The sequence below is a fragment of the Scleropages formosus genome, chromosome 17 (assembly GCF_900964775.1).
Source record: "Scleropages formosus chromosome 17, fSclFor1.1, whole genome shotgun sequence".
Classification (NCBI taxonomy): Eukaryota; Metazoa; Chordata; class Actinopteri; order Osteoglossiformes; family Osteoglossidae; genus Scleropages; species Scleropages formosus.
In genome coordinates, this window is record NC_041822.1 from 11,202,438 (window position 1) to 11,228,903 (window position 26,466).

Consider the following 26,466-nt stretch of genomic DNA (forward strand, 5'->3'; position numbering starts at 1 on the left):
TAACCAGTCTACTTGAACTGTTTGTCTTTGGACCGTTGGAGGAAACCAGACACAGGGAGAACACGCAAACTCCGCACAGAGCGAGCAGGGATTGAACCGGCATGCTCTCGCACCACCCAGGCGCAGTAAGGCGACAGCACTACTCACCATGCCACCGTGCTGCACGTACGGTACGTACATTACTACCATAATTAAAACAAAGTTAAAACAATTTAAAACATTTTTCAGGTACAAGGGAGACAAGAGGAAGCCCTATTAAGGGAGCTTGCAGCTGCATAGCCTGTGGTGAAACCTTCCGACCCTCTATAAAAAAGGCTTGGATCAGTTAAAGCCGTCTCCCACCCCCCCCCCCGACTGAGAAGGTGGCTAAGCACCAAGGGACAGAGTGAGATCCAGGTACAAGGACGAACTCCTGGAGACCTCAACAACAATCTTGTGTCACTGACCGCCCTCCTAGACGCACCGTTTCCCTGCTTCACCACCGCTCTCCTTTTGCATCATGCATGTGCGGAAACGTGAGCAAGGGCGCGAGTGCTGGTGTTAGTTTTCCTCAAAGGTTCTGTCTCACGTTTATCCAAAGACAGCACCTCTGCAATAACACAGGTGTGCACGGCCTCAGAGATCATCCCACATTTACATGTATCGTCTCCAGGGCAACTGGCGAACCAGTGGCAGCACCTCGAGGATGGCAGCCTCATTATTCACCCCCCTACTTTCCTCTCTTTTGGGTTGGAGTGGTTTACATCTGCCAGCATGTTTTGTAATTATAAACAAAACGAGTGAAGGAAAATGAAATAATTCGAGGACATCAAAGTAACGGATCCAATGTGGGCCTTTGTTATGGTATGATGGTAACCATTTTTATTTGTATTTGGAACAATTTCTGGGCTTCAGATGATAATGACAGTCCTTCTGTGCCTCACTTGGCCTTTTGATGGTATTGAACGGATACTATGTGCGCTCCACCAGCATTCGAGGATGGCTGAACTCATGTTCTGTAGACCGGTAGGTTCGCCAAGCATTCTGTGCACACCTGCGTCGGTCTCTTGTGTAAAGAACGTGCATCTTCAGTTAGTCCTCCGATCGCGTTCCACACTCGCATTCCCTGAAGTCTGCTCGCTCTCCCTCTGCTTCTCTCCACAGGTACTTACATTATTTTAGGAACAACAGCTGTGTAATAACTTGTAAAAATGTAACGGAAGTTATATGTGTATTTTTTCCTTTATTCTTATGGCTTGTAGCCCAGGTTCTCTCCATGGTAGCAAAGCTTCCTTCTGTATGGACATCTTTAACTAATCCGACGGTGTTTTACACAGCCTTTATAGACGTCTCCCTGAGGCTTCATTTACAAACGGTACTGGTTATACTGGTTTTACACGGCCTGCCCTGGCCTCTCTTCTGTGTGCACTAGGACTGCTTTTATTGGCTCTTAGCGCATGACTGTAATGATCAAAGGGGCCATTTGCGAAGGACTCCACTGCAGCCCTTGAACCACAGAGTGCCCAAGTGTGGTGAAATGAGGACTACTATTTACCGACTACCTGAGGGAGTTCACTGCTGCAGTGAAGGTTCCACTGGGCTTAACACTCCAACGTATCCCAGCCTCCCGCGTTTATTCTGTACCTGGAGATCGACACTTTTGAACGGATCTCTTTTACACATGGCACAAATTACCTGCAAAGCAGATCAATGAGTCTACAGCAGACGGGTTTCACGCTGTTCGGCTGTATGTGTTACGCTTAATGAATGAGGACATTCATTTCCATAATGCTCTCGAGCACAGGTGGACAGCAGTAGTGGAATGGCTCCCCGATCCAGCTTCTTCTTCCATGCTAATGAGTTTCCTTCTCATGCAAAACATGGCAGTGGAGCTGCGACCACATTCACCACATGGCCTAATATTTGTCTATCTTTCTGGCAGCATCTTCAGTAGGGCGTCATCTGAACTTACGCTGCATAGTAAGCATGTCTTTTTGGTGTCCCATGATAGAGCCCAAAGAAAATACTGAGTCCAAAACAGACTAACTTTTGAAAGTATTTTGCACAACAAATTGGTCTTTAAAGTTAAGGATACAGTTTGGTCAGCAGGTGATATAGTGATTAGAACCTCTGCCTTTGGACACAGATGGGGTAGGTTAGAACCCACCTCCTTTTGTTGTACTCTTGAGAAGGTTACTAAAAAATAAATCAAATAAACAGTGAAAGTGAAGCTCCGGTAAAAATGATCCAGCTCCATAAATGTGCAATTTCAAAAACATAGCTTAACACTATAAGTCGCTCTAGAAAAAAGTGTCGGCTGAATAAATCCGAATGTTCGCTCCCTGGTAAACTCTGTTCCAGAAGGGAAGGTTACATGAAGTTTGACAGTTTTTGTGTACACTGTGCACAGCACAAGTTTTGTCTGATCGCGAGTGTGTGAATTGGGGTGAGTATAATTGTTTCAACAGGAATGAAAGCTGGGATCAAATGGTGGGAGTCAGACTCTTCTCTTTTGTATATAGGTACTGATATATTTGTACATACTGTAGGTATACTGAACTATATCGGAATTGAGACGCTCAGCAATACGTTGATCATTTTATGACACACTGACATATTCTCCTAAAAATGAAGTATCAACTAATGCAAACCGTATATTATAGCCGAAAAAGAAGATTCAAAGATAACTTTTAGAAATTGATTATAAACCTTTAAATATCGAGTAATTATTTAAATGATGAGAACAGTATTAAATGAGGAAACAAGCACTCTTTTATCGATTTCTTTCAAGAGATAGTCAGTAAGTTCACATTTACTTCAGTAGCGGTACAGCAGAAAAAAAAAGGTCCACTGTTCTAATTGTTGGGATTCATAGTTTTTCCATTTGATAATGGAAAACCTCGGTAGTTATATCCAGAATGAGACCAAGTCACAACGGCTGAATTCTCAAAACCTGAGTGCAGTTTCCCAGAAGCTATCGAAACCTTGACAATTTCAAAAGCAGCACTGGTACTGTAATCCATTTACTTAATGGATTTGAAAACATTCAGAGAACTACATTAGTATCCAGTCAAACATTTTAACAATTACACGACTGTTTGACGTTCTCTTTATTTACTCAGTCTGCACTGGATCATAATGCAGTCCAGAACCATAATTCACGCTAAGAAAAAAAAAAAAGGAGGCCTTCAGTCATTTACACACACAATAATGGTTTCATTCAGAGCACAAACCCATAAATTTAAGATGCAAGTTTTTGGACAAAAATCACAGAGGACTTAAGATTTGCAATCCATGCATACATCCCATCCATACATATATTTCTTACTGTGATCAGAAATTGAACATAAGCATCTTCATTCTTGAGTACAAACAGCTATGCTCTTTAGACAATCAGTATCTCTCACTCACACACACACACACTTTCTGAACCGCTCGTCCTATACGGGGTCGCAGGGAACCAGAGCCTACCTGGCAACACAGGGCGTAAGGCCGGAGGGGAAGGGAACACACCCAGGACGGGATGCCAGTCCATCGCAAGGCACCCCAAGCAGGACTTGAACCCCAGACCCACTGGAGAGCAGGACTGTGGTCCAACCCACTATGCCACCGCACCCCCACACAATCAGTATCCACATTTGCAAATGCATATGGTAAAAATGTGAGTAATGCAAATCAGAAACATTAGATGGTTTTAAAAGAAATGCTCCGAAGTGTCACAAATCAACACTGTTCTCCTCCAAGGAGCCGCATGATGAATATAAAGAGTTATAGGACAACACTGCAGAAGGGGACATGTGCCATGTGGTGTGTGAAGGGTAACACACTTGGAGCTCTTTTGCACTGTATATGTAGTAGTCTCCTTACCTTAGCACTGTACCCATTTCACCCTGTGGGGCTCCGGTGACTCCTTCTGTCCAGTGCCAGCGCTTCTTTTTTGATACTTCTGGCTCTGGTGTCATCGAGCTCCTTGCGACAGCAGCGCTTGCAACGAAAGGCTCGGTACACCTACCCTGCAGGCCACAGGCCCGATTCGCGGAGCGCTAGGGAACGCCGGAATCCACAAACTCACCAATTACAACATGCAGTTTGTCGCCCCTGATCGGAAGGCTCCGCTAAGTGAGACGCTTCATGGCGCTGGTCGTGCTCTCCTGGTCATCCACCGAAGACAGACCTGCCGCTGGTGGACTCATCCCCTCCTCGCTCGAAGACAAAAGGAAGCATTACTGCATTAAACGGGAAACTCATGACATGTGGACTTGCTAGCCAAGTGAAACACGCGCACGCAAGTGCACTCTTACACGCAGCCCCAGCGAGATGAATGAGTGACTCCCGCAGCCCTAGTGCCGTCACGAGCGAAATGAGGTACCGAACCTTTGCAGAGCAGCGACCGCGAACAGGTGCTCGCACTTATCTGCGGATCACAGACGCTTCCTTCCTCGGCGCAGCTCGTGTCGTTCGTCCGGGACCCGCAGCGAGCTCCCGGCGCTGCTAAAGCACTCAGCTGGCAGGTCTGTGTGCCTCCCGACCGAACATCTCAAGGTAAGGGGCTTCGTTCAAAGCACGGGGAAGCCAGTTGTCAGGATAAATCAGGGAGGGAAGAGTGTGCTGTTCTCTCTCCTCATAATTCTTTTTTCTTGGGCCCAAATACATCTACCAGAGGCTGTGCAAGGAGGGGGGGCACAGACACAATGGGCTGTCAGAACATTGATCTTCCGCACCTTCTTGGTTCAAATCGTGATTTATCCTTCTGGGCTGTCGGCTACAGAAGGAGGCTGGGGAGGGGCAGGGGGGGGTGAGAGACACAGGCGCTTTTATTTTCGGAGACCAAAGAAGACCATCTTCAAGTCTTATTCCTAAACTGTGGGAAGGACACTTCTCTTGGTCCCTTGAGAGGCACGTGCTGAATATTTGGATTCATAAACTGATGAATTGTGGAATAATGAGTGGCAGTGATCCTCAGTAAAGCAGTGTTCTTACACAAAGCAGTAACACAGTGTAAAGCAGTGTAAATGTGACTTAGAGGGAAGTGGATGGAACCTAGTTCATTCTCATTAAAAAAAAGACCCATGTTGCTTTTTATCCAGCGGTCGCCCAGATAAGATGCCCCATTGAAGATAAAAAAAATAATGGGCACCGATTCCCTTGAAAGTTAGGAAAAGGGTATTTTCACACCTTAGACCGAAAACATGCAAGAAGAGAAATTTTATATTTTTCAGTTTAAAATCTTTTTTAGACGTTAAATCCTTTTTGACAATTCTGGATGTGCACAAGGTCATTAAGACATTCTGAGACTTTTCATTGTTTAAACTGCTGTGTAGATGGAAGCCCCAGGAGACTCGAGGGATGATACTGTCTGTGATGTTGTCTGTCTCCTTGTCCACTGGAGCCTGTAGCACAAACAGATCCTCCCCAGAGCGGTGGGACATGCATCACTGTCAGGGAAAGGGCAGCAGCCTGAAATTTATGATGTACAAACACAGTTTGGGGTCAGAGGGGCCTGTGGGTGCCTGTAACCCTGGATCAGCAGGAGAAGCACTGCAGGGGGTCTCTCCCTCAGAAATTTCCCATGCAATCAAATTGTGGACAAACTTCGCTTTTGTGGAGTATCAGGGCCTCTAACAAGTCATCCTTACTGGTGCTGTTGGTGCTCCTGGGAAGGATTTTTCTACCGTCTATGCACCTTCAGAAACAAAGTAATGTTTGGAAACTGTAATTACTGCATTTCTGTTCACTACCAGTTGAGTTCTTTTAAACTTTTCAATTATTATAGTTTATTTACATTGATTCATTTAGCTGATGCTTTTCTCCAAAGATAATTACTATGTTATGGTTGCAATTACTACAGCTGCAAACATCCAATTATTTATCTATTTATACAGCTGGGTAATGTTACTACAACAATTTTTTTTTGGGTAAGCACCTTACTTAGGAGTACTATAACTGGAGGCAGGGGGGGGCTTGAACTCACAACTATGGGGTCTAAATGGAAATGCACTAACCACTACACTACCAGCTGTCCCCTTACTTAAACTCTACACCCATCCTTCCAATTTCAACAACCACTTGTGCTGATCAGGGTCACAGCAAACCAAATCCTATCGTGGAAGCATTGGGTGCAAGGCTGAGGGGGTTACACCCTGGATCATAGAGAGACGCACACACACGCACACACAGCCCCATTCACACAGCAAGGGCAATTTAGAGTCACCAATTCATCTGAACTGCATGTCTTTGGGCTGTGGGAGGAAACAGGAGCACTCGGAGGAAACCTCCACAGACAAAGGGAGAACACAGTAACTCCACACAGACTGAGTGGGGACTGAACCCTTGTTCTCTTGCACCATCCTACAGTCTACATGCTTTTTCTAATTTATAAAGAAGAGCACACTATACTCTTTTTCATAACAATAAGAGCAACTGAGTGTGTTTTTGAAGTACAGAATTACACTAAAGAGAAAAGAAAGATTGCCTGGAACCCCAGTAGGAACTTTGATAAGATGTTGCAGTCTTTAGATGAGACCCCCCCTGGTGGAGAGGGGGTGTATGACAGTCATGAAGAAGCTGTTTCTCTGTGCAAGTGCAAGTATCAAAAACTGAAGAGGTACAAAATAACCTACAGGCTCCTTGTTCTTTTTTTTTTTTTTTTTTTTTTTTTTTTTTTTTTTTATAATGTCAGTGAATGTAAAAGTGTACTTCCACAAAAGATCATTTAAAGTGGGTATTTTATTCTGGAAATACTGTTCTTGTTTGCAGTCGATCGCAGGGTTTGATTACGCTCACATTTACTGGTTTAGGTGACAGGGCCAGACGTAGCAGCTCTAATCACTACACCGCCTGCAGCCAATTTTAAATAATGTTGTAAGGATCAATACACAAAACATTAGGTTCAGTGTTTTATGACATCTGTCTGGAAGTTTTGTCATGTTACCAATTAAATTAACAAAGACAAAAGGGTAGCGTCATGGACTTCAGGCATCAAGTAGAAAGAGTAAGAGTTTGGCTGCAGTCATTGCAACAAATATCGATGCAACAAAAAATAGTGGTCTACACCATTGCTCACACACATCATCCGAAACCACTTGTCCCATACAGGGGTCGCGGGGAGCCGGAGCCTAACCCGGCAACACAAGGCACAAGGCTGGAGGGGGAGGGGACACACCCAGGACGGGACGCCAGTCCGTCGCAAGGCACCCCGAGCGGGACTCGATCCAACCCACAGCACCACCTCCTACACCATTACTGGTGACGTTAAAGTGCCCAAAAGAAGTGGCTTCACTTCAATCCTTCACCACCGTCGTACCAGAATCGAAACGAAATGATGAATAAAAATGTCTTAATTCCTTGAAATTATGAATCGCGGTTTTAACCCACCATGAAAGTCTGATGGAGCTGTAAGGTAATTAAAAAGGTAATTTCATATTCCAGGTCCTCCCAAAGACGTACTAGTGTGTCAAGGCTCTGGGTCAGGCACAGCACTGTTTCAACACTACTCTCTGCAAACATCATGCTTGCAGTCCTTGCTCTCGAACCCATCACTTTTGGTAAGAGCACACAGAAGGCAAAATACAAACTTAACAACGACAGCTTTTCCCCATTTTCTCTTTTATTGGCACAGTTAATACAATGCAATATATTCAGTGCTCAGGACAGAAGCACATCAAATGTAACACAACCGAAAAGAGGAAAAACACATTAAAACATTTGGCCGACTTTACAAAAAATGACGAGCAAAGAAAAAAAGTAAACAACAAAATGTACAGTTACTTTCTTTTTAAAAAATATATTTATTTTTGATTCTCTCAATGGGTTTTAACATTATTTATATATTTATATATAATTTTGCACGTTGAAAAGCTCATCTCCTGTACACGGCGAGGGCGGATATGGGCAACGTCAGCGAACTGCGGCGTGAATGACTGTGCTTCTTGCCTTCCTGTGGTCTCGACCCTCAGCACGACAGCAGCGGTCGCCGGGCGAGGAGAGGGATGCGGCAGCCCTGTGTTTCTTCTTCGCTCCGGCAGCATTGCTCTGCAAAGCTTGGGCATGCAGTTTTGCCATGTTTTTCCACATTTCGTTTTTTGACAGAGGCCGAAGCACAGGTCTTTGTGTGTCTGGATCAGTTACAAGAGTTCTGCAGGGCTCAACGGGTGGCCAGCAGGAAGCCTCACCTGTAGTTCAGCTCTATTTAGTACAGAAACTCTACACGTGTTATTTGAGTATATCCCCATTCACTTTTTCAGTCCCTGCAGTTTAACAGTAGTTAACAGAAGTGGTGCTGTTTTCCAAAGACATTTCAGAGCATAAAATTACTTAGATGCCCACTTAGTGCAATAGAAGCTCAACACTTCGCAATTCTCGCTCAGCTCTTCAAAAGTCATGGAAGGACTTTGACTCCAAGACTCATGACTCCAAGGTCAACTTAATTTCATTGCGCAAGAATGGCCAAGCAAATTCATGTTTCTGCTCTATTATCCACATAGAGCCCAATTATCATAGTTTTAAAAAGACAGTTAAATGGTTATGTGCCACGTTACAGTTTAAACACTGATGCTCTGCCATTGTGGACCAACAGTAATGTACTGTCTGACTACACAAAGAAACAAGCACCAATTTCCTACAAACAAAAGAAATCAAACAACACACAAGTCCAATCAGTACTCTTGGAAATCACAGATCACAGAATTTTCTCTAATCAGTTAGTCATAAAATACCCCAATTTGGCATTTCTGTAATCACATACAGCTCTTGAGGGAAAAGGTACAGGAGACTTCTGGACGGCGGCAATGAGAAAACTATGCCAGCACCTCCTAGGTCTGGTTGTAACACTTTGTGTTTCTTGTCAGTGAGTTCCCCATCTTTATATGTACAATATATATTTATATATGATGATGAAAGACACATGACAGTATGGTTCCAATTTAAAAAAAAAAAAAAAAGGAAAAAAGCTTCATCCGGTGGTGAAACAACAGAGATCAGAAGACAAATTTTAAGGGAACAGGTGGTCATGCAGAAGAGACAGTGTTAAAAACTCCAAATAATGATTAATATATATAAAAAAAAAAAAACACAGGCACAAAATTAAAGGTAGAAAATAGGTTTAAAAACTGTACAGGCAGTGGGTTAATTGAAGTAAGAAGCATTAAGGTCAGACCTCTGGGATTGGCAGAGGCAAGGAGACAGGGCAAGCAAGCATGCTGAGAGACACAAGGCCAACTGAGGACCCGGCAGTGGCTGCCTGGAGCTGTCGCTACTGACAAGGGGTGTGGCTTGTGATAAGAGGGCGTGGCCAGAGACAAGGGGTGTGGCTTGCGAAAAGAGGGCGTGGCCAGAGACAGGGATGCAGCCAGAGAGGTGAACTGTGACAGGGCTCGCCATGGCAACAGCCTATGCAATGCCGAGGTCAGAGAGAGGATCTCTTACCTGTGCACGGTGGGGAAGTTAACGTTACAAAATGTATTCTCACCTGTTTCCGTAGTACAAAGTAGTACAAAGTGCCATTCGGGTCTACGGTTATGGTTGTGTGGCTAGCTACTCCAGTAAAACAGAAACTGGTAAACTGTCCTTAGCGACACTATTTACCACTAATTGTGTGGATATTGCAGAGGCAATATAAGATGATGAACAACCCCCGAAATGCTCAGGTTCTACATGGAATTTAAGCGCTTTGCACTGATTGTCAGCGTTGGGATGCATGTACTTTACAGATATGGCTACAGGGACAGGGAGAGGAATGTGTGGTCTGACTGATCCGAGGTCTGTAGGACCTCCCAGCTCTAGATCCAGGTCCGGTCGGAGCTCCGGGCTCTGGCTCCAGGGCTTGAGGGGACCTGAAGTCCCTGGATCCGGGACTCGCGGTAGCTCCCGTCTCTGACCGCGGCAGGCTGCATGCTGTGGGTGTGGAACAAGAGCCATCCGCTGCCACGCACGAGAGCGCAAAGCCAGGTTAGTACACCAAAAAGCAAGCTTTGCGGAAATATCAGCAGCAAAATAAGATATAAAAAAATTAGAAAAATCACGCAATGGTTGCTGAATTGTTTTTGCTTCGATCAGCTGTTCTGGAGAAGGAGGACTAAATGGATTACTGAACGGAACAGAAATTGAAGCGTTTTTCCTAGTTTGTCCCCTAGCTTGTTTCTGCTCTTTCGCAGATTTTTAAGCACTTAAAGTAGAGGGTGGTTTTGTCCCAGGCAACTTGCCCTGTCATTCCTGTGCCAGTCCCACACTTTTAGGAATCTGCAATAAAATAGGGGGGGAAAAAAAAAAAACAGATAACAAAGCAGGTTAGAGAGGAAGCATGAAGCAGAAACCAAAAAATACTGTGCCAACCTCAAACAGCTCAAACAGATGGAAACCACTCAGCATTTCAGGATGGACAATGATGTGCTAAAGCTGTTGTCAATCAATCAGAGTGACCAGTTTTAATTAGGTGGTTGACATGATGACAACCACTTTTGCTGAAGTCTAAGCTCTTTTTCTAGTTAAAAAAACATTCAAAACCACATGCAGTCATTGCCCAGTTAACGCCATACATGTTTAAGGACGGCACACGTTTTTTTGGACCATGTTCACTAATACTCAGTGCACTCGTAAGTGTGTTTCTACTAAAACTCACGTCTTTGACCGAACCTGAGTAACCGACCATTAATATTTTTGAGTCTGCTCCGGCAGTGCAGCTCACACATGTCCACTGATTAAAGGCATACGATGAATAAAAATTCATTAATTATTTGCAAATACAGGCGTAAAGCATACATTATGCTGCATACTTACGTGTAAATACAAAGGTAAGGCTTTCCAGTTTTCTTATTTTTGGTGGGGGGAAATGAAAATAGAGCAGCGCCTCATCTTGCAAAAAACAACTGGGACCTGTTTTTAACTTGGAATTGCTTGTCAAAAGCTAAAACAATACAGCTTAATCCCTTAGTTTATGTATGGGTTAGGTTCTGTTAAAACAGAATCAAATAAAGGGATAATGAGTTAAAAATTTGCTGTAAGACTTTATTTTTATCAGTAGCTCATACACTGCAGGGTTTCGGTGTTCCCCTACACCGGAAACGGTGGGCGTGAGACAAGATTAGTTCGGACGAGACCCGAGTTTAATTTATTATCTTTTGCTAAGATGACGCAGCATTAACGTCATATCATTTCTACATTTCCTGCTTTATATAAAGGGCAGAGTTCTCAGCTACTTCTGGCTCAGGAGAGTAGAACAAAGAGGGTGAGCTGCAGCGTAACGGAGGATTGCATGGGGAGAACAAATTAAAAGTGTTTCATCTTAAATACCGACTGCGTAACGCTGTGCAGTTTCCATAAAAGTCTTGGATAAAGCTATAATACATACAAATAAACTGCGGAAAGTGTGTGTGGTTCAACAGCTTTGAGCTTTGATATGGTGCCCCCCCCCCATCCCCCATCTCCTCCTCCCCAAAACAATGAGTTTATATTTTCCAACAGTTACATTGGAAATGCAGGCTGGTTTTGCTCCCCGATAGAGAAATTTTAGAAAATTAAACAGTGAAGAAAATACAATTAAAAATAAACTGTGACCTTTCAAAATTTGTTATTTGGACATTCATAACACAAGGTACACGTGTACAAAGAAATTCATTGTAAAATAAATATACGTAATTATTTATGTATATTTATACGTAATTTATATAAATGGTAATGGTGTGATGGGTTTGGGGAGTGACCAGGTTGTGAGGTGGTATGGGGTGAATTTATGGAGTGTTTTATTAAAAACGTAAAACAAATAGTGCACCAAATTTTGCAACACTGATGCTTATTTTTTATGTGTAATGTGATATTTCAACAAATTAAACAAAAAGACCTAAAAATGTTTATCTTGGCAAAACTGCACCCCCAGCTGTCTCACTCAATGGTACCAGTCATAGGACCTCACAGGAGGAGGCACTAAACCCAAATGTAGTGTTATCGGATGCGCTTCGGTCCCTTAACAATGATGTTAACTGGGCAGTGACTGTGTCTCTGTGTGTGTGTGTCTCTGTGTGTGTGTGTGTGTGTGTGTGTGTGTGGATAGAGTCAGACAATTTAATTTAGTAATATCTAACATGTAGAACAGGGGAACTTATGAAAATCTAATTTCATTACTTTCAAAAAAAAAAACTAACTAGGTAATGGCCTGGGAATTTTAAATAATAATACTGTTATGTTGTACCCAGAAATATAAAATGTACTTCCGCATGACAACAACTTAGATCCAAACAAAGAAGCATGAACAAATACTTCTGTATTTAGACCATGCTTTCCGGCAAAAAAAACATACAAGAGGCAGCCTCAAACTCATGCACACTTATTGTTTTGAAGACACCATTGACCTCATGTTAATAAGCAGGTTGTGATTTGTTGTGTCACATCTTACAATGAGGCTGATCTCAGCTGTGTCACTTCATGTCCTTATGCTGGCAGCGTTTGCTTTCCTCATTCATTCTTACACATGTAACCGTTGAAGATTCCTTTTCAATTTTTAAAAATGGAATCTGGATGAAATTCCTGAAAGCATGCAACATCAGAAGCTTTTTTTTATAATAAAAAACCTTGAAATTTCATATTTACATTGTTTTTTTTAAAAAAAAAAGGAGTTTCCATCATTTCATACCATATCACTTAGCATGCACTCCTATTTCATATAAGGTGAAGTCACAGCTTTAAATGCTTCATAAAGTTATCCAGCCGAATTAAAAATACAAAAATGTTAAAAGACTTCTGTTGTACAAGCCACACATTCTCAAGTGAAAATTCTAAGGAAAAAAAACAAGGGTCACTTAAGATCAGCAGTAAGTCAATATGTTCTGAGAAAGGGGAGAAAGAAAGTTGAGTTAAGAACTGAAGAAGCAGGGACTGCGACGGTATGACAGACACACGCACTGTATCTGCTGATGTCATGAAGGTACCATCCGAAACATCTCAACTCCGAACCCTTCTACAGAATCTGGTCGTTTCACATTGCTACTGGGTTACATAATGAGTATGGATCAATTTTGTTCAAGTACATACAGCACATGCATCAAAAAAGGTATAACCCATATACTCAGTATAAAATTCTATTTTTGAGTAAAAAAAAAAAAAAAGAAGGGCATAAAATGAAATAGATTTTTTCCTCTGAAGGCTATGGCAACGTACAGATGAAAGTACGCCAAGAAGACTGTTCTGCACTGGAGCCAAAAGATATGTACAAAGTTTGTATCAGCCTATTACTCTATGTCACATTTTCACACTTGACTCGTGCAATATGATCAAAGCAATGCGAAAGCAGAAAAACCCCCACTGTACAGCAGGGGTGTCCAAATATATTCAAATCTATGTATGCTCATTTAGAATGATCATTTTCTTCCTTTAGCTGATGGGCTACATAGGGGCGCAGCGGGTGGTGCTGGTGCCTTATAGCTCTTAGGTTGTGGGTTCGGGCATGGGGGTTTGAAATCTGTGCGTGAACGTTTGCTTGTTCTTCCGTGTTCATGTGGGTTTCCACCAAGTGCCCTGGTTTCTCCTCTCAATCCGAAGACGTGTGTTTTGAGTGAACTGATGGGTAAAACCTTCCACCATGTGTGTATATGAGAGTCACTGAGTGTATGTGATTTCCCTGGGATGAACTGGTGTCCTGTTCAGGATGTACCCTGCCTTATGCCCTATCCTTCCAAGGTAGGCTTTAGGCCACTCCTGCACAGTGTTTGTACGAGAAGTTACAGATAAATGAATGAATAATTTAAATAAGGCTTAGTTGATATTTGCATCCAAAGCAACTTAGAAAACTGAGTAATTTATACACTGGAGTATTTTCTTATTATATGATACTTTTACCAGATTTTTTTCTTCAAAGCAACTTACAATGTTAAGCTACCTACAATTATTTACCAATTTATACAGCTGGGTATTTGTTTACTGGAGCACTTTAGGGTAAGTGCATACTCAAGGGTACTACAGTAAGAAGTGGGATTTGAATCTGCGACCGGATGCAACAGCTCTAATCCCTATGCTACACTACCCTGCCAGTATATTAAAAAGTTTGAATATTTAAATGTTATTAATATTTTTTAAATGTACAAAATAAAGCAAATAAATACCGAAGTCGCTTAATAAGGGACTACTTGGACCAAGTAAGACGAGTAAAATGGCTGGAGCAAAACCCCGCCTAGAGAGAGACTCTTGGTGAATCGAGTTGGACACCCCTGCTCCAGAGTGTACTCTACTCACTGTTTCTCACGGCCGGAGCTGGCGGGGGGACAAAACCACACACAGAGAAATGAATGAACTTGCTTTCCAGCTCTGCACTCAATGGGTTGTCAGTAACTCAAACAATTAACACCAAAATCTTACCTTTCAACAGTTAAAGGAGAAGGAAGCGGAAATATAATTAGAGTATGAACACATAAGAGAGTCAGGCACTCGCAGAGCTACCTAAACACCCCAGAAACCCTCTGAGATACAGTACATTTACTAGACTTTCTTGAGCAAGGTCTTAGCAAGGTGAGAAGATGTGGACATTGTCTGGATTTTAGCGCGCTGCCCTGTTTGAGCCCTGTGTCCCGAGACCCATCGCCCAGCGAAGGACCCCCCCCCCCCACGCTCAGTCCCAAAGGGAACACTTAAATGTATGTCATAGCACCTTTGGTGTTTTCTAGAAAGACCTCCACATAGGATGTAGGCACGTATCCCTCCTCGTCGTCGTTCCGGCGCACACGTGTCCAGCCGTCGCCCTTGTCCTCCTCGATCACGTGCAGCACTTCGCCCTCTGCCACCGATATAGTGCCTTCATTTTGGCCTGGGGGGTGGGAGACCACAGAGAGATACATATGAAGTACATTGTTTATTGTTGGAAGGACCACCAATGAACCGCTGATAGACCTGACACCATGAACGCAAGACACCGAAATCCGCCATAACAAAAACACGTCGTGACAAAACGGTGTCATCAGATATGTTTACGTTGGTGGAAGAGTCACAGTGACTTTCCTCATTTATTTTGGTAGAGCCCTTTCACAACAATAAAAAGCAGAGGCCCCCAGTGGACATCCTGTATGCCCCCCCCACACGTCATTCACAGAAAGATAAGACAATAAACATGAGGAGATCCATGCGGACATACGACTTCTAACTGATTGCCGAAAGTATCACGAGAAAGGAAACGGGTTGTTTCATGCATTGTTGGCAAGGTTACATGTTTTAAACCGATGGCAGTGTTATCACGAGGAGCATGTTGCTATGGTAACCCTCAGGCACTGTTTTTTCCCTACTTCTTCAAAGTGAATGTTGCAACTATCTGTATTTTGTAAGAATACTCAAAACAAACACACTTGAGAATCCTAGAATACATCCCCAGGCTTTTGTGAGTAGAGAGCACTGCGGTGGTCCTGCCATTCGCCTCGGTTGAGTCAAGTCTACAGTGACAATCTAAACACCAAACAGCCAATTGTTTGTGGGTATTGCAAGTTGATAAGTGAAGAACTGCATAAAACAAACTCTAATTTTACTGTAACTGTAATATAACTGACTGGCTGCAGTTTTTCATACAGGTCCTGTGGGACTCCCTGAGAAACACAAATGGACTTTGCGTTTTCATATTAAATTTCAGAGAGCCATAGGGATAATAGAAAATGAAAATGCAAATCAGAACTGTAGTTTAAATTTGGATATTGACATGCACCATGTGTGCACAGCATGGAATTAAACCGCAAATATGTTTCAGACGCACAATTTTCCAATTTGTTATGTAATTTGAATTGTGGCAGGACAACACTTCCATTATCTGTGAAACGATTTTTCGAAAAAGGCTCAAATTTGTCACGCTGCGTCTTGGCTGTTTTCATTTACTTATCTAGCTGACGCCTTTGTCCGATGTGACTTCCCACGTTAGGCTTGTATGCCAAGCGTCTTACAATGATTTAGCCATGTGTACAGTGTGGTAGCTTTCACTGCATCAGTTCAGGACAAGTACTTCAATAAAGGTTGCTACAGCAAAAATAAGAATTTGAACCTACGTCCTTTCAATTCAAGGTGACCGCTCTAACCATTCCCCCTCCTTATTCTGTTTCCTTGTTGAGAATATTTTACATATTTTGGACATGTTATATATCACAACTCCACTGCACTGAGTTGAGGTGTTTAATGAAGGGATGTCCAGCGCATTTACTGAGTTTGATAAATGAATCCTAATCCCTGTCACCACTACAGATGTCTCACAGGTCCACATCTGGTTGTCACAGCCAACGGTAACGAAAATCTCTCTTTTGCATACTCCTGCCATTAACACAGACGTGTCCTTGGATTGAAATGTAACAGTGTCATGACCAACGGGGTCTGGAGAACTGTGCAATGAGATGATGTCACACCTCTGCGTGCTCTGAGAGTGGATTCTGAATTCCAGAGCTCTGCTTGAGTGGTTCAGGTTGTTGCCGAGTTCCCCAGCTTTGTAGCCATTACCTTCGAAGGGGTACAGCACTTTGCAGGTTCCAATGGTGGGCAGCGGCTCCTCGTCGTCGAACTCGTCATCGAACTCTTTAACCTGGGCTTCTGAGCTTCGCTCTTCTGTGTAACTGCCATCTGGGCTGCTCAAGGAGGAAAACATGCACCAACTAAAGCGAACGGCAAAGGACCCACAACCATGATCGCACTGCACGAGCACATACCGTCTCAGCACAAACTAACTTGTTACCATGGAACATTCCTAACAATCTCACACATGTTGTCTGAAGCCACTTCACCCAAGTGGGGTCACGGCAAGCCAGAGCCTAACCTGGCAACACAGGGCACAAGACTGGAGGGGAAGGGACGTAACCAGGATGGGACACCGGTCTGTTACGAGGCACCCCACGTAGGATTCGAACCCCAGACCCACCAGGGAGCAGGCCCTGGCCAAACCCACTGCACCACTGCACCACCACACTCCCCCGACCAATCTGTAGGCTTGTTCATCCAAGTGGAGGCCAAATATGGACTTTGTCATGTCTCGCCTGAACTGACCTGCACCGTGGTTTACTATGCAATGGATCTCGACGGATCAACATCAGACAGCAAGTAATGGAAACTGAAGGAAAAAAAAAAACCACACAAACCAAACGTGGATATTTACAGTACCTCTCACGGTCCTGCGCACAATTGTTGTTGACGGGGGCATTGTTCTGGGCCTCAAACATCCCGCTCTGTCGTTTGGATGAATCACTCCTCACTGGCATTCTCCCCTCTACCTCTGCTAGCCAGCCCTTAAGGGGAATATGTGCAAAAGGGTGTGACAATGAGACTCTCATGCCCATGAACATATACTAAATTGCCTAGAGGACTCCTTGTTGACGTGGCTCTCTTCCACGGTGACGTTTTTGCTTGGACTTTTTACTTTTTCCCCAGTGGTTCGACCAAGTGGTTTTCTAAAGCCTAATGACAGGAATCACCGAAAAGCAGAAGGACTCACATCAAATTTCTGGAGCTCGAGCCTTAGCTTCTCAATGTTCTGGCTGATCTCCGCTAGCCGTGGATCCACACTACTGGGGTCTCCCATTTGGGGGTTCTTCAAGTACACGTCTTTCATTTTAGTAAGTGCCTCCCTGGGGAAAGAAAAAAAAACCATCTTCACTCATCACTGTTCAGAAGCAAAGCTCGGTCTCCTTTTCTAGGTGTGCGGCTTCACCTCTGGTCCATCTCTTTTTGGATATCCTTGTTGATTTCGTCAATCTTGGCCTGCAGTTTTTTTCTCCTCTGCTCGGGAGGCAAGTGGCTGAAATCTTCTGGTCCAGACCCCTTGGGTACAGAGGGAGACGAGTGAGGTGTCTCCGTACACAAACGATCCACAGCAGCGGAAGAATCGACGTGCACTGTCTCTCGGGGGACTGCGAGCATCCCCCGGCGCAGCGTCCTCCCTTTCACTTCAGTTCTCTCAAGGGTGCGGTGAAACACTAGCGAGGCGAGCGACTTCAGTAAATACACTCAATCGGCCAAAGTGGATGCAAAGTAGAACACAGAAGGACACCCAATCCCGCTTATGGCCCTAGGCCTCGTATCTGTACTTCTAAGCAAATCTCTTGTTAATACTGCACCTCTTAAAAGTGGATGTGGGACAGTAACCTCGCTGTGTACTCGTCTTGCTCCCTACGACAGACTCAGACCTGAACGTTTTCAATCTAGCCTATGAATTCTACACAGGCCCTCATCCCCATTACAGATATGCTCAGTGTGTATTCTCCGCAGCTGTGATTTATAAAATTAAAGGCTAAAAGCCTAAAAAACTGAGTCATCATACTTGCAGCATTTATAATCGTGTAATAAGCCAATGCATAAATCAAGGACATTATGTCCAGTAAAGGAAATGCCTGAGCGGTTAACATGACGACACATGAATGACGCTGGATGATTCACGGCCTGGATGATGAACTTGTACAAACAAAATTTTCTTCTTTGCTCTGAGAACTGTACGAAAATGTAGAAGCGCTGGATAGAGACTTGGTATTAGAGACAGAATTCACACCGGACACGGGTAAGACTGAGTCTGTCTTATAATTAGACGTTGACTTTAGGATGGCACTAGACTGACCATCGATGTCTAGCTCCTCTCTTTTGGTCCCCTTCTAGTTTTCACAACATGTTTTCCTTGGTTTAGCCTCTTGATGGCGATACTGAACCATCATGACAAATGGAAAAGGAGGCACAGAGACTATTGCAACTCTGGTGAAAAAAATCTGCACTGATAACCTTCAAGGCCTTTTCGGTTTTTGTAAGAAGTGGCAACATTATTAAAAGCAATACGGGTGTTTGAAATGATTTCTGTCATAGGAAGACTAATAAAATAATGGGGGTTTATACTGTAACCTTGCATATGCTGTACTGCTGGGAAATTGCTGTTATGGGATAGTTTGGGCTGAACAGGTTCACAAAATCAGTAAAAACTGCAAAGGGAGGTTAAAAAAATGGCCAGTTTTAGACAGTTAAAATTCACAGGTCTACCATGGTGAGCTTACCCCTTCACTTTGCACCACCACACAACACTCATGCGACACATTCAGTGGGTTTCACTGCAACCCTTGCATACTTTAACAAGTGCGTCCCATTACACACTGCCATAAACACAACAGTGACTCCCTTAACTGGTTTATACCGCCAAAAACAGCTGGACAACACAACACAGATTTAGACAAAGCATTTCACACATGAGCGTTCATTACTTACCATCTTAGGCAGGCACAAAAACAACATTTCACTGAGCATTCTGAACATGTTATCTACTGCAACAACTGATGTTAACATGTAGGGAAATAGTCATTAAGGCATTATAAATAAATAAAGCAAACTAAATGTTTACAGCGCTGTTCTTTTAGCTAGTTTCACAGAGGTGAGCTGCAAAGGGCTGTTAACATTAACGTCTGTCATTGTTTTAAAAAAGAAAGCAGTGCAATTCACAGAAGAACAATTACCGCAGTACTAACATCACTGCTGCAAACTAGATTAAAGCCAAACAAAAAAAGCAATATAATACTGCTGCTGCAGGTGGGTTGCTGGGATGTGGTCTAATATCAGGTGAGCGTTTTTGATTTCCTAAATGCAATATGTCTACAAAGTCAACTGCCATGCGACACACAGGGGGATAAATGGGCTTAAACCCGTTGGCAGCAAACAAGGGGAACGGAACCGCCGCTGTGGCCGCAACGTCACACTGTGCAACCGGACCCAGGAACACGAGAAGGGGGTCACGACTCCCTGGAGCGCAGATCATTGTACCATGCGGGTTTCTTTTGGAGTTGGTCTGCTGTCTGCTTCTAACTTCCAGTTATATGTCAATTATTCTCAATTTCTCTTATCCTTCGGGCACCGACACAAGGGCACGAAGTCCCCCATCACGGCTTTGATGCAAAAGATGCTAAAAAGACTTGCGCTAACAGAAGTCTAAGGGACTTGGCGGTGGGGGGGGCTTGACACACAAACACAAATTTATTCCTTTTGAGATCTGGAGTTAGAGGGAAAAAAAAATTCAAATCTCACTTCCACGTACTTGAAATGAGGTGTTTATCGTGCGGTTTTTTGACTGTCGCATTACAGATTTCCCTTTGATGAGGGGGAAAAAGGGAAGTGCATCAGGCAGCGATTTACTCTCGTTAAAGAGACAGGGCTGCATTGTTCAGACGCGACCCCGATTCAGCGGGAGGTGGCCCGCGTGTTCCTGCACGGGCGGGATTCGAAAACGGCGGTCCGAGTTGCAAGCGGATCGTCTTCCCCTCGGTCGCGCGGGATTCCGCACCGGACCCAGGACTGCCGCTCGCATTGCGCCGCGAGCCCCAGCTGCGGTGTCGCAAGGCAGCCGAAAGTACGCCGTTACGGGAACCCTCTCTTCTACTACTGTCAGCAAGTTATTGACAACAAAATAAAGTGAAATAATGAATAGTTCTGGTCACCTCAATTAGATTCCGGACCTGAGCATTGAGAGTGCTCTGACAGGACAGATACACAGAAGCGGACAGACACGGCGACAGAAGAATAAAGAAGAGACAAGGAAAAAACATTGACAAAAAAGTTTTGACAATTGATCCTCAAGTGAGAGCAACAGCAGGAACAACAACATCGCAGCAAGAACAACGAGAGCAGTAATAAGAAACACGGAGAAAACAAAAAGGAGCTAGTGTGTCAGTCGGAGGACGAGCATGCTGCGGTCATGCTTACCAGCTTGAGGGAAAGCTTCAGGGTAGAAGGGAGAGTGGTGAAAAAGAGAAAGAAGAGAAGAGTGAACTTCATATCGAGCATTTCTGGCGCACGATGGCAGCTGTCGGCCGGAAAAAAAATCAATGCACCTTTCGGTCAAAGGTCAACAGTAATAAAAGTGCCCGCCGTGCATTGAACATTCACCATATGACACAGGTTGAGCGGAACTTCTCGCAGACTGGCGTGCGTTCCCTGTGCCCGAGGGAGAAGAAAAGAGAAGGCGTTGACGCTGGGTTCAGAGGGACAGAGTGAACTTGGAAATGCGAACGGCTCGACCGCAGTCTGAAAGTTTCTCGCTCCATCCGCCCCATCTTGGTCTGATCAGGTCAGATCCTTTCAAGAGGTCTTTATGTATCGGTTGTCATCATGTGGTGAAGGTCTGTGACAGGTTTCACGAACGAAACACTTCTTAATGGCACAGCACACTAGTCTAGCACACTAGTCTAGGCATCCAGTGAGCAGCGAGGGGGAAGGGGGAGAGGGGCGGGGCCTGGATGAGCGAACGGGCTTGCTCCGCCAACGGGGCACGGCACGAACACACGAACACATACACAACACACACTAATCCACGTACGCGCACGAACACCAACACACAGAGTGATGGGAGAGCGTCAGGACATGCAGTGCACGGACACGCCACTGGGAGGAGCCCGACGGGAGTACGTACAGGTGCGGCGACCCCGGGGGGATCCGACCCCATCCTCCCATTCTCGTCGCCTGGAGCGAGGAGGGCCTTGGAGCCCCACCCTGCCGGCCCAACCCTGCCACACCCCCATTGCTCTTCGAACCACTGTTGCATTACTCATCCACGCACGCATCGCTCTTAGTTGTACATCTGACGCGAAAGGGGCACACGTTAATTTTAACGAAGCATCAAAAGAACCATATGTCGCTAAAATCTGAGCCCTCTTCGGCCTACGGAACAAAACCGATGAGGTGTTCTTGTTCTACCTTTTAGCAAAGTACACTCACCAGCCTAAATGCTGCCACATAAATAGCAACCCAGGAGAGGTTTGTATTCTAGTGTTTTTCAAGCACAGTTTATGGTTCAGTTTATGGCTGTTCTGGATTTGGGTTAGTCAGCAGGTACTTAATTTTTCTTAAGACAAATAATAATAAGGGAAATAGGAACAAGATTATAGCTGTTCGTTCCTTTTCATAAGAAACACCTTTAATTCAAACTCGAGCCAAAAGTCATAATTAGACCACGGAGGCTTTCTAAATAAAACCTTACCGTGTAAAAGGCGGATTTCAGTTCATGCCGCCCAGTCTGGAACAATTTTATTATCAACTTTTCAATTAATGTATTCTTCAGACCAAAGGTGTCCCCAGGGCCAGTGGCTAAATGGAAAATGTCACTGCGCAGGTTTTAACCATGTTTAATAATAGACCTCATATGATGTTCATCAGGCGGGATCAATAGGCTTACAGAGGATTAGGACTTAAATGTTACAAGTGCTGAACCCAATTAACGCACATTTACAACAGGAACATCGGTGTCGTCATCCTCCGTTACACACATACTTACCAGCACGAGTCCATACGTTAAATTTACAAATGAAGCACGTTAATTACCCTTTGAATTGAAATAAGTGCCGTTCTACATATTAGGAGGCACAGATAATGCACTGATTAGCCTTAATATATTGTCTCTTTTCATAGGCTACAAATAACAGCACAGGCATCCGTTCGGTGCGTTTCGACCAGCGTGCTAAACGTGCACTGCTTTTTTTTGTGTTAAATATGGTTACCAGTGAGCAACAGGAGGCTGACAATCCTTGAAAAAGCAGAGATTTAAAAATATAGGACAGCTGCTGGGGAAAAAAGGAAAAAAAAAAAAAAAAAGAAAGAAAAACCAACAGATGGGCAGCAACATTTTACATTACATTTATTCATTTAGCATATAAAATGTGTGCTCATTACTCCTGTAAGAGTATCACCAAAGTGTCACCAGCACCTGAAAGGGCACAGATTCTAGAACGAGATGAGGAAGCGCAAGGGTGAGAGTAGGGCCTTTTCACTTCCTGTAGACCACACCCCCAAATCACTTCCCTATTTTTGCTGGTGCGTGCAACACTCTGATTTAACCCTTCGCTGTAGTGCGGAAATGCATGGATGCGGAGTAGAGGGGGTAGGGGGAGGGGGAGGGGGAGGGGGAAGGCCAGCGATGGTCAGGCGAATGAGCGTCTAGTCTATGAGCACGTAGCATCTGCTCCGTGGAGCCACGGGCTGCAGCAACACATGGGGCGAGAGATGAGGTCGTGACATGTGATCATGTGACCAGTAGAGCGCATTTGTTACCACAGACACTAGCCTCATTTAAGGGAGCCCAATAAAGACTGCTTTGAGGAAAACAAGCTGGTAAACAGGAACAACAAATTCCTTCTAGTGATGATGGTGGCGGGGAGGTGGGCGAGTGCACTAAAGGCGGCCTTATCCCGAACGTCTCCGACTTCTTTTGCAGCACACTTGGCATTAAAGAGAGACCGAACAAAGACTAAATCCCGAATAATGAAAACGAACGGGCTCCAAACGGAGACAGAAAGTCTAACGGAAACAACGTGACCGTGTGAAATCGTAAGAGCGCAATTTGTGCTTTGAGGATCCTTTGCCCATCACGCGACGGAAGCGTGGGCCCGTGAGCATGACTCCGCTTCCCCGGGGGAGGGAGGGGGTTGGGGGAGCAAGCACTGGAAGCCATGACACGTCCGCTTCCACCGTTTAAATGCGGTTAGTGTCTGTGCAGCCAGCGGACGGCCCGGCCGGGCCACGCGCGCACACACTTACGACATAGCGCCTGGCCTCGAAGGCGTACGTCGGCTTGCCTAGCGTCCTCTTCATGAGCTCTTTGTGATAAGTGTGAGAGCAGCTGGACTGCTGCGGGGGGTGGGGGTGAGAGAGAACACACTTTCGTTAATGCAGAGGATCGGAGGGGTGAGCTCTAGTTGGGCGGCTCAACCGCTCACAAGAAAATCATTCAACTGCTTTACATTATTCCATATTAGACACACACACATTAGCTGAAGCCGTTTGTCCCAAGCAGGGTCGCGGCAAACCGGAGCCTAACCCGGCAACAGGGGGCGTAAAGCCGGAGGGGGAGGGATCGCACCCGGGACGGGACGCCAGTCCGTCGCAAGGCACCCCAAGCGGGACTCGAACCCCAGACCCACTGGAGAGCGGGACCCGGTCAAACCCACTGCGACATCGCACCCCCTTCTCCGTATTAGACAGTATCCGCCTATTGCTTTCGGTCTCATTTGCCTTATTGCTCCTACAAACGGACGTAAGCGAGAGCGCGTGGCTCGCACCCTCGCCCGGAGCCCAGACGGAGCGTGATCCTCTCTTTGTTTCCACGGCCTGTTAGTCTGAGGTTGCCCTCCTGCCCTCATTGCGCAATACACCGAAACGGGCAGGTTTAAACGAAAGGGGCAGGTAAAAGCTTCGCAACGCCGACACGGACAAGTGAGCCCCGCCGAGACGCAGTATCGGGCTTCAACGGGCCTCTCGCGTGTTAGCGCTTGCATGCGCAACGTTTGTGCCCCAGCACTTTGCTTTTAATAGCAGTTCTTCTAAAAACCGCTACAAACCCCGGATTCCACAACAGCTTCATTGATGCGAAAATCAGCTCGGCACCTTTAAAAGATATATAAAGAAAGGAAAAGAAAAACAGAGAAATGCAATGATAATGTAAATGACTATGGGTATCAATGATGTCATGAAGTGCATTTGCATTTTCAGTTAGATCGTCATGGAACGATGCACAATTTTTACTTTGTCACAGTCCCATTGCCACAGACACATAATCCATTTTTTTTTCCCCCGTGTCAGCATGCAGGTGTGCCCTTTGCCACCTCTCCTCCCATCTTCTTTCCGCTCGACTGTACCCTGCCTGTGGAACCACTGGCAAACCATCTACTGCTGGAGAAGGACACGGTGCCCGCTGCCTACGCAGCTCTGACGACGGCACACGCTTCCATCACCCGGCTGAAACCAGAGACGTGCACTCAAACACAATTACGGGCCAGTTAAAGTAAAACCCAAAGTGAATCCGAAATCCGCGGCAGTCCATCGAACAGAAAGAGCCTCCGGCGGAGCGGTGAACGTTTCCCATTTCACCTTCCGGCTAGAGACAGAAGATAACTAACGCTACGCTACTCAACACTTGGTAAATCTGGTACGATTTCCGTTTACTGCATACATGTTTTGCTGCAGCTAGTCACTGCACTCTTAGAAAGAAACAATGGCAAGCACCCGATCTGACCCAGCAGAGCACGAGCGACGCTTTCCGTTTGGCCTGCGAAGAGTGCACGTGGATCATGTCATAGGAACATCGTAAGGAAGAGTGCGATGCGAGGAAGGTCCCGGCCAATTGTCCCATCTCATTAACACGTCACGTGGCCTCACTTTCCATCCAGTACGCACAATTTCCGAAAGTGGAGCAAATCCCCCGGGACTCAGTTAGCTTCATTAAATTTCAGAGTATATTTAGCAATTGCACTAATCGCTTGCTCACCATTGAGCAGAGGTCAAAAACCGCAAATGCCAACGAGGAGACCCGGACGCTGTGTCTCAGGTACGGCGACCACGGGTATCCCGACATGTAGAGCGACACCGCCGGAAGGGCGTAATGCCACTTTTCGCAGCAGGCTTCCCCGCAGATCAAAAATGCAGAAATCGGGCACTGCAAGATGTTGTGCTGGAGAGGAAGCGTGCAAGAGGCAGCGAGGCACAGAAAGTATGAGTCAGTGAGGCACGAAGAGCGTGAGAGGAGAGCGCCGTACGAGGGGAACGAGGGTCCGCCACGGACGCTGCCGAGCAATCCCTCCGCCGTATGGAGCCGGCTCTCGTTTGAGCGCATCACCGCGGTACATATTTAGAAACGTACATTAACTCGGAGAGTTATTTCGGCGCTCCAAATCGAATTGCTCACGTTCACTCTGATGGCAGAGGAAGCTTCATGGCTAGATTTCAGAGAGCCGATCGCGCAGGAGTAAGACGTTCGGGCTGTAAATGCTGTGGAGCACGAAACAGCCGGTGATGCGGATTCTTACGAGTCATAGGGAAACCGTGGTTGTCAACAGTGGATCACGGAAGCACCTCAGCCTTGGTTGAATATCTCACCTCACCACTGATAAGCATGCTCAGCATTAAGACATAGAACCAAGGCAGAACGACCCGAACCACCGGAGACATGATCAGCTCCTCCACGTGCTTCTTTTGGACAGCAGATTCCGCTGCTGTCGGAGCCGGGACCCCGACAGGACCGTGGTCCCCATCGCATACGGCGGAGTGGGACAGCGAGAGACGCACAGCATCCACAGGACAACTTACCCCACGCTTCAGACTCCGGAAGCAGTGCATTTTGGGTTTGGAGGTCATGAACTCGTTGAGGCGGTGTGAGAGGGGCTCCTTGTGCTGCTTGGGAGACTGGGGGCCATTGGGGATAGCAGAAGGGGAGGGGGAGGCAGGAGGGGGAGGTGGGGGCTGGTGGGGGGACGTTAACAGGGACATAAGCTACCGAGTAAGATAGATGATGGTGGCAGAAAAGAGGAGCGAAACAACAAGGATAAAAAGAAACACAAAACGAGAAAAATAAGACTAAAGACATGAGCAGCAAACAAAATATCAAACCAAACGCTTCTGTTTCTTCGTTCAATTAATAGAAGGGACAACTACACAAACAAAGTTTAGAAAATAGAAAAAGCGAAAGGAGGTTGAAGCATGTTGTTAGAGGTTCATGCGCTCGTCCTTTATCCATTTGGCACATGCAAGCGATTTGATCTGGAC

At 45.3% G+C, this 26,466-nt stretch overlaps 1 protein-coding gene across 11 annotated transcripts in view; it reads right to left on the minus strand.

The window, feature by feature from the left end:
- Nucleotides 1-8,517: 8,517 nt before the first annotated feature.
- Nucleotides 8,518-26,466, minus strand: part of fnbp1a (formin binding protein 1a) — a 68,738-nt gene continuing 50,789 nt past the window's right edge. Inside the window, exons 10-18 of one of the 11 annotated variants that reach the window (XM_018759160.2) lie at nucleotides 26,011-26,193; nucleotides 23,467-23,556; nucleotides 20,641-20,655; nucleotides 17,624-17,733; nucleotides 17,408-17,540; nucleotides 17,077-17,201; nucleotides 16,423-16,550; nucleotides 14,609-14,764; nucleotides 8,518-10,215 (exon numbers count right to left, since the gene is read on the minus strand). In XM_018759160.2, coding sequence (XP_018614676.2) covers nucleotides 10,208-10,215; nucleotides 14,609-14,764; nucleotides 16,423-16,550; nucleotides 17,077-17,201; nucleotides 17,408-17,540; nucleotides 17,624-17,733; nucleotides 20,641-20,655; nucleotides 23,467-23,556; nucleotides 26,011-26,193 — 948 coding nt within the window. In that variant the 3' untranslated portion in view covers nucleotides 8,518-10,207. Of the gene's footprint in view, nucleotides 10,216-13,988; nucleotides 14,765-16,422; nucleotides 16,551-17,076; nucleotides 17,202-17,407; nucleotides 17,541-17,623; nucleotides 17,734-20,640; nucleotides 20,656-23,466; nucleotides 23,557-26,010; nucleotides 26,194-26,466 lie in introns of those variants that run through there. The other 10 variants (XM_018759159.2, XM_018759157.2, XM_018759158.2 and 7 more) reach the window with 10 other exon arrangements.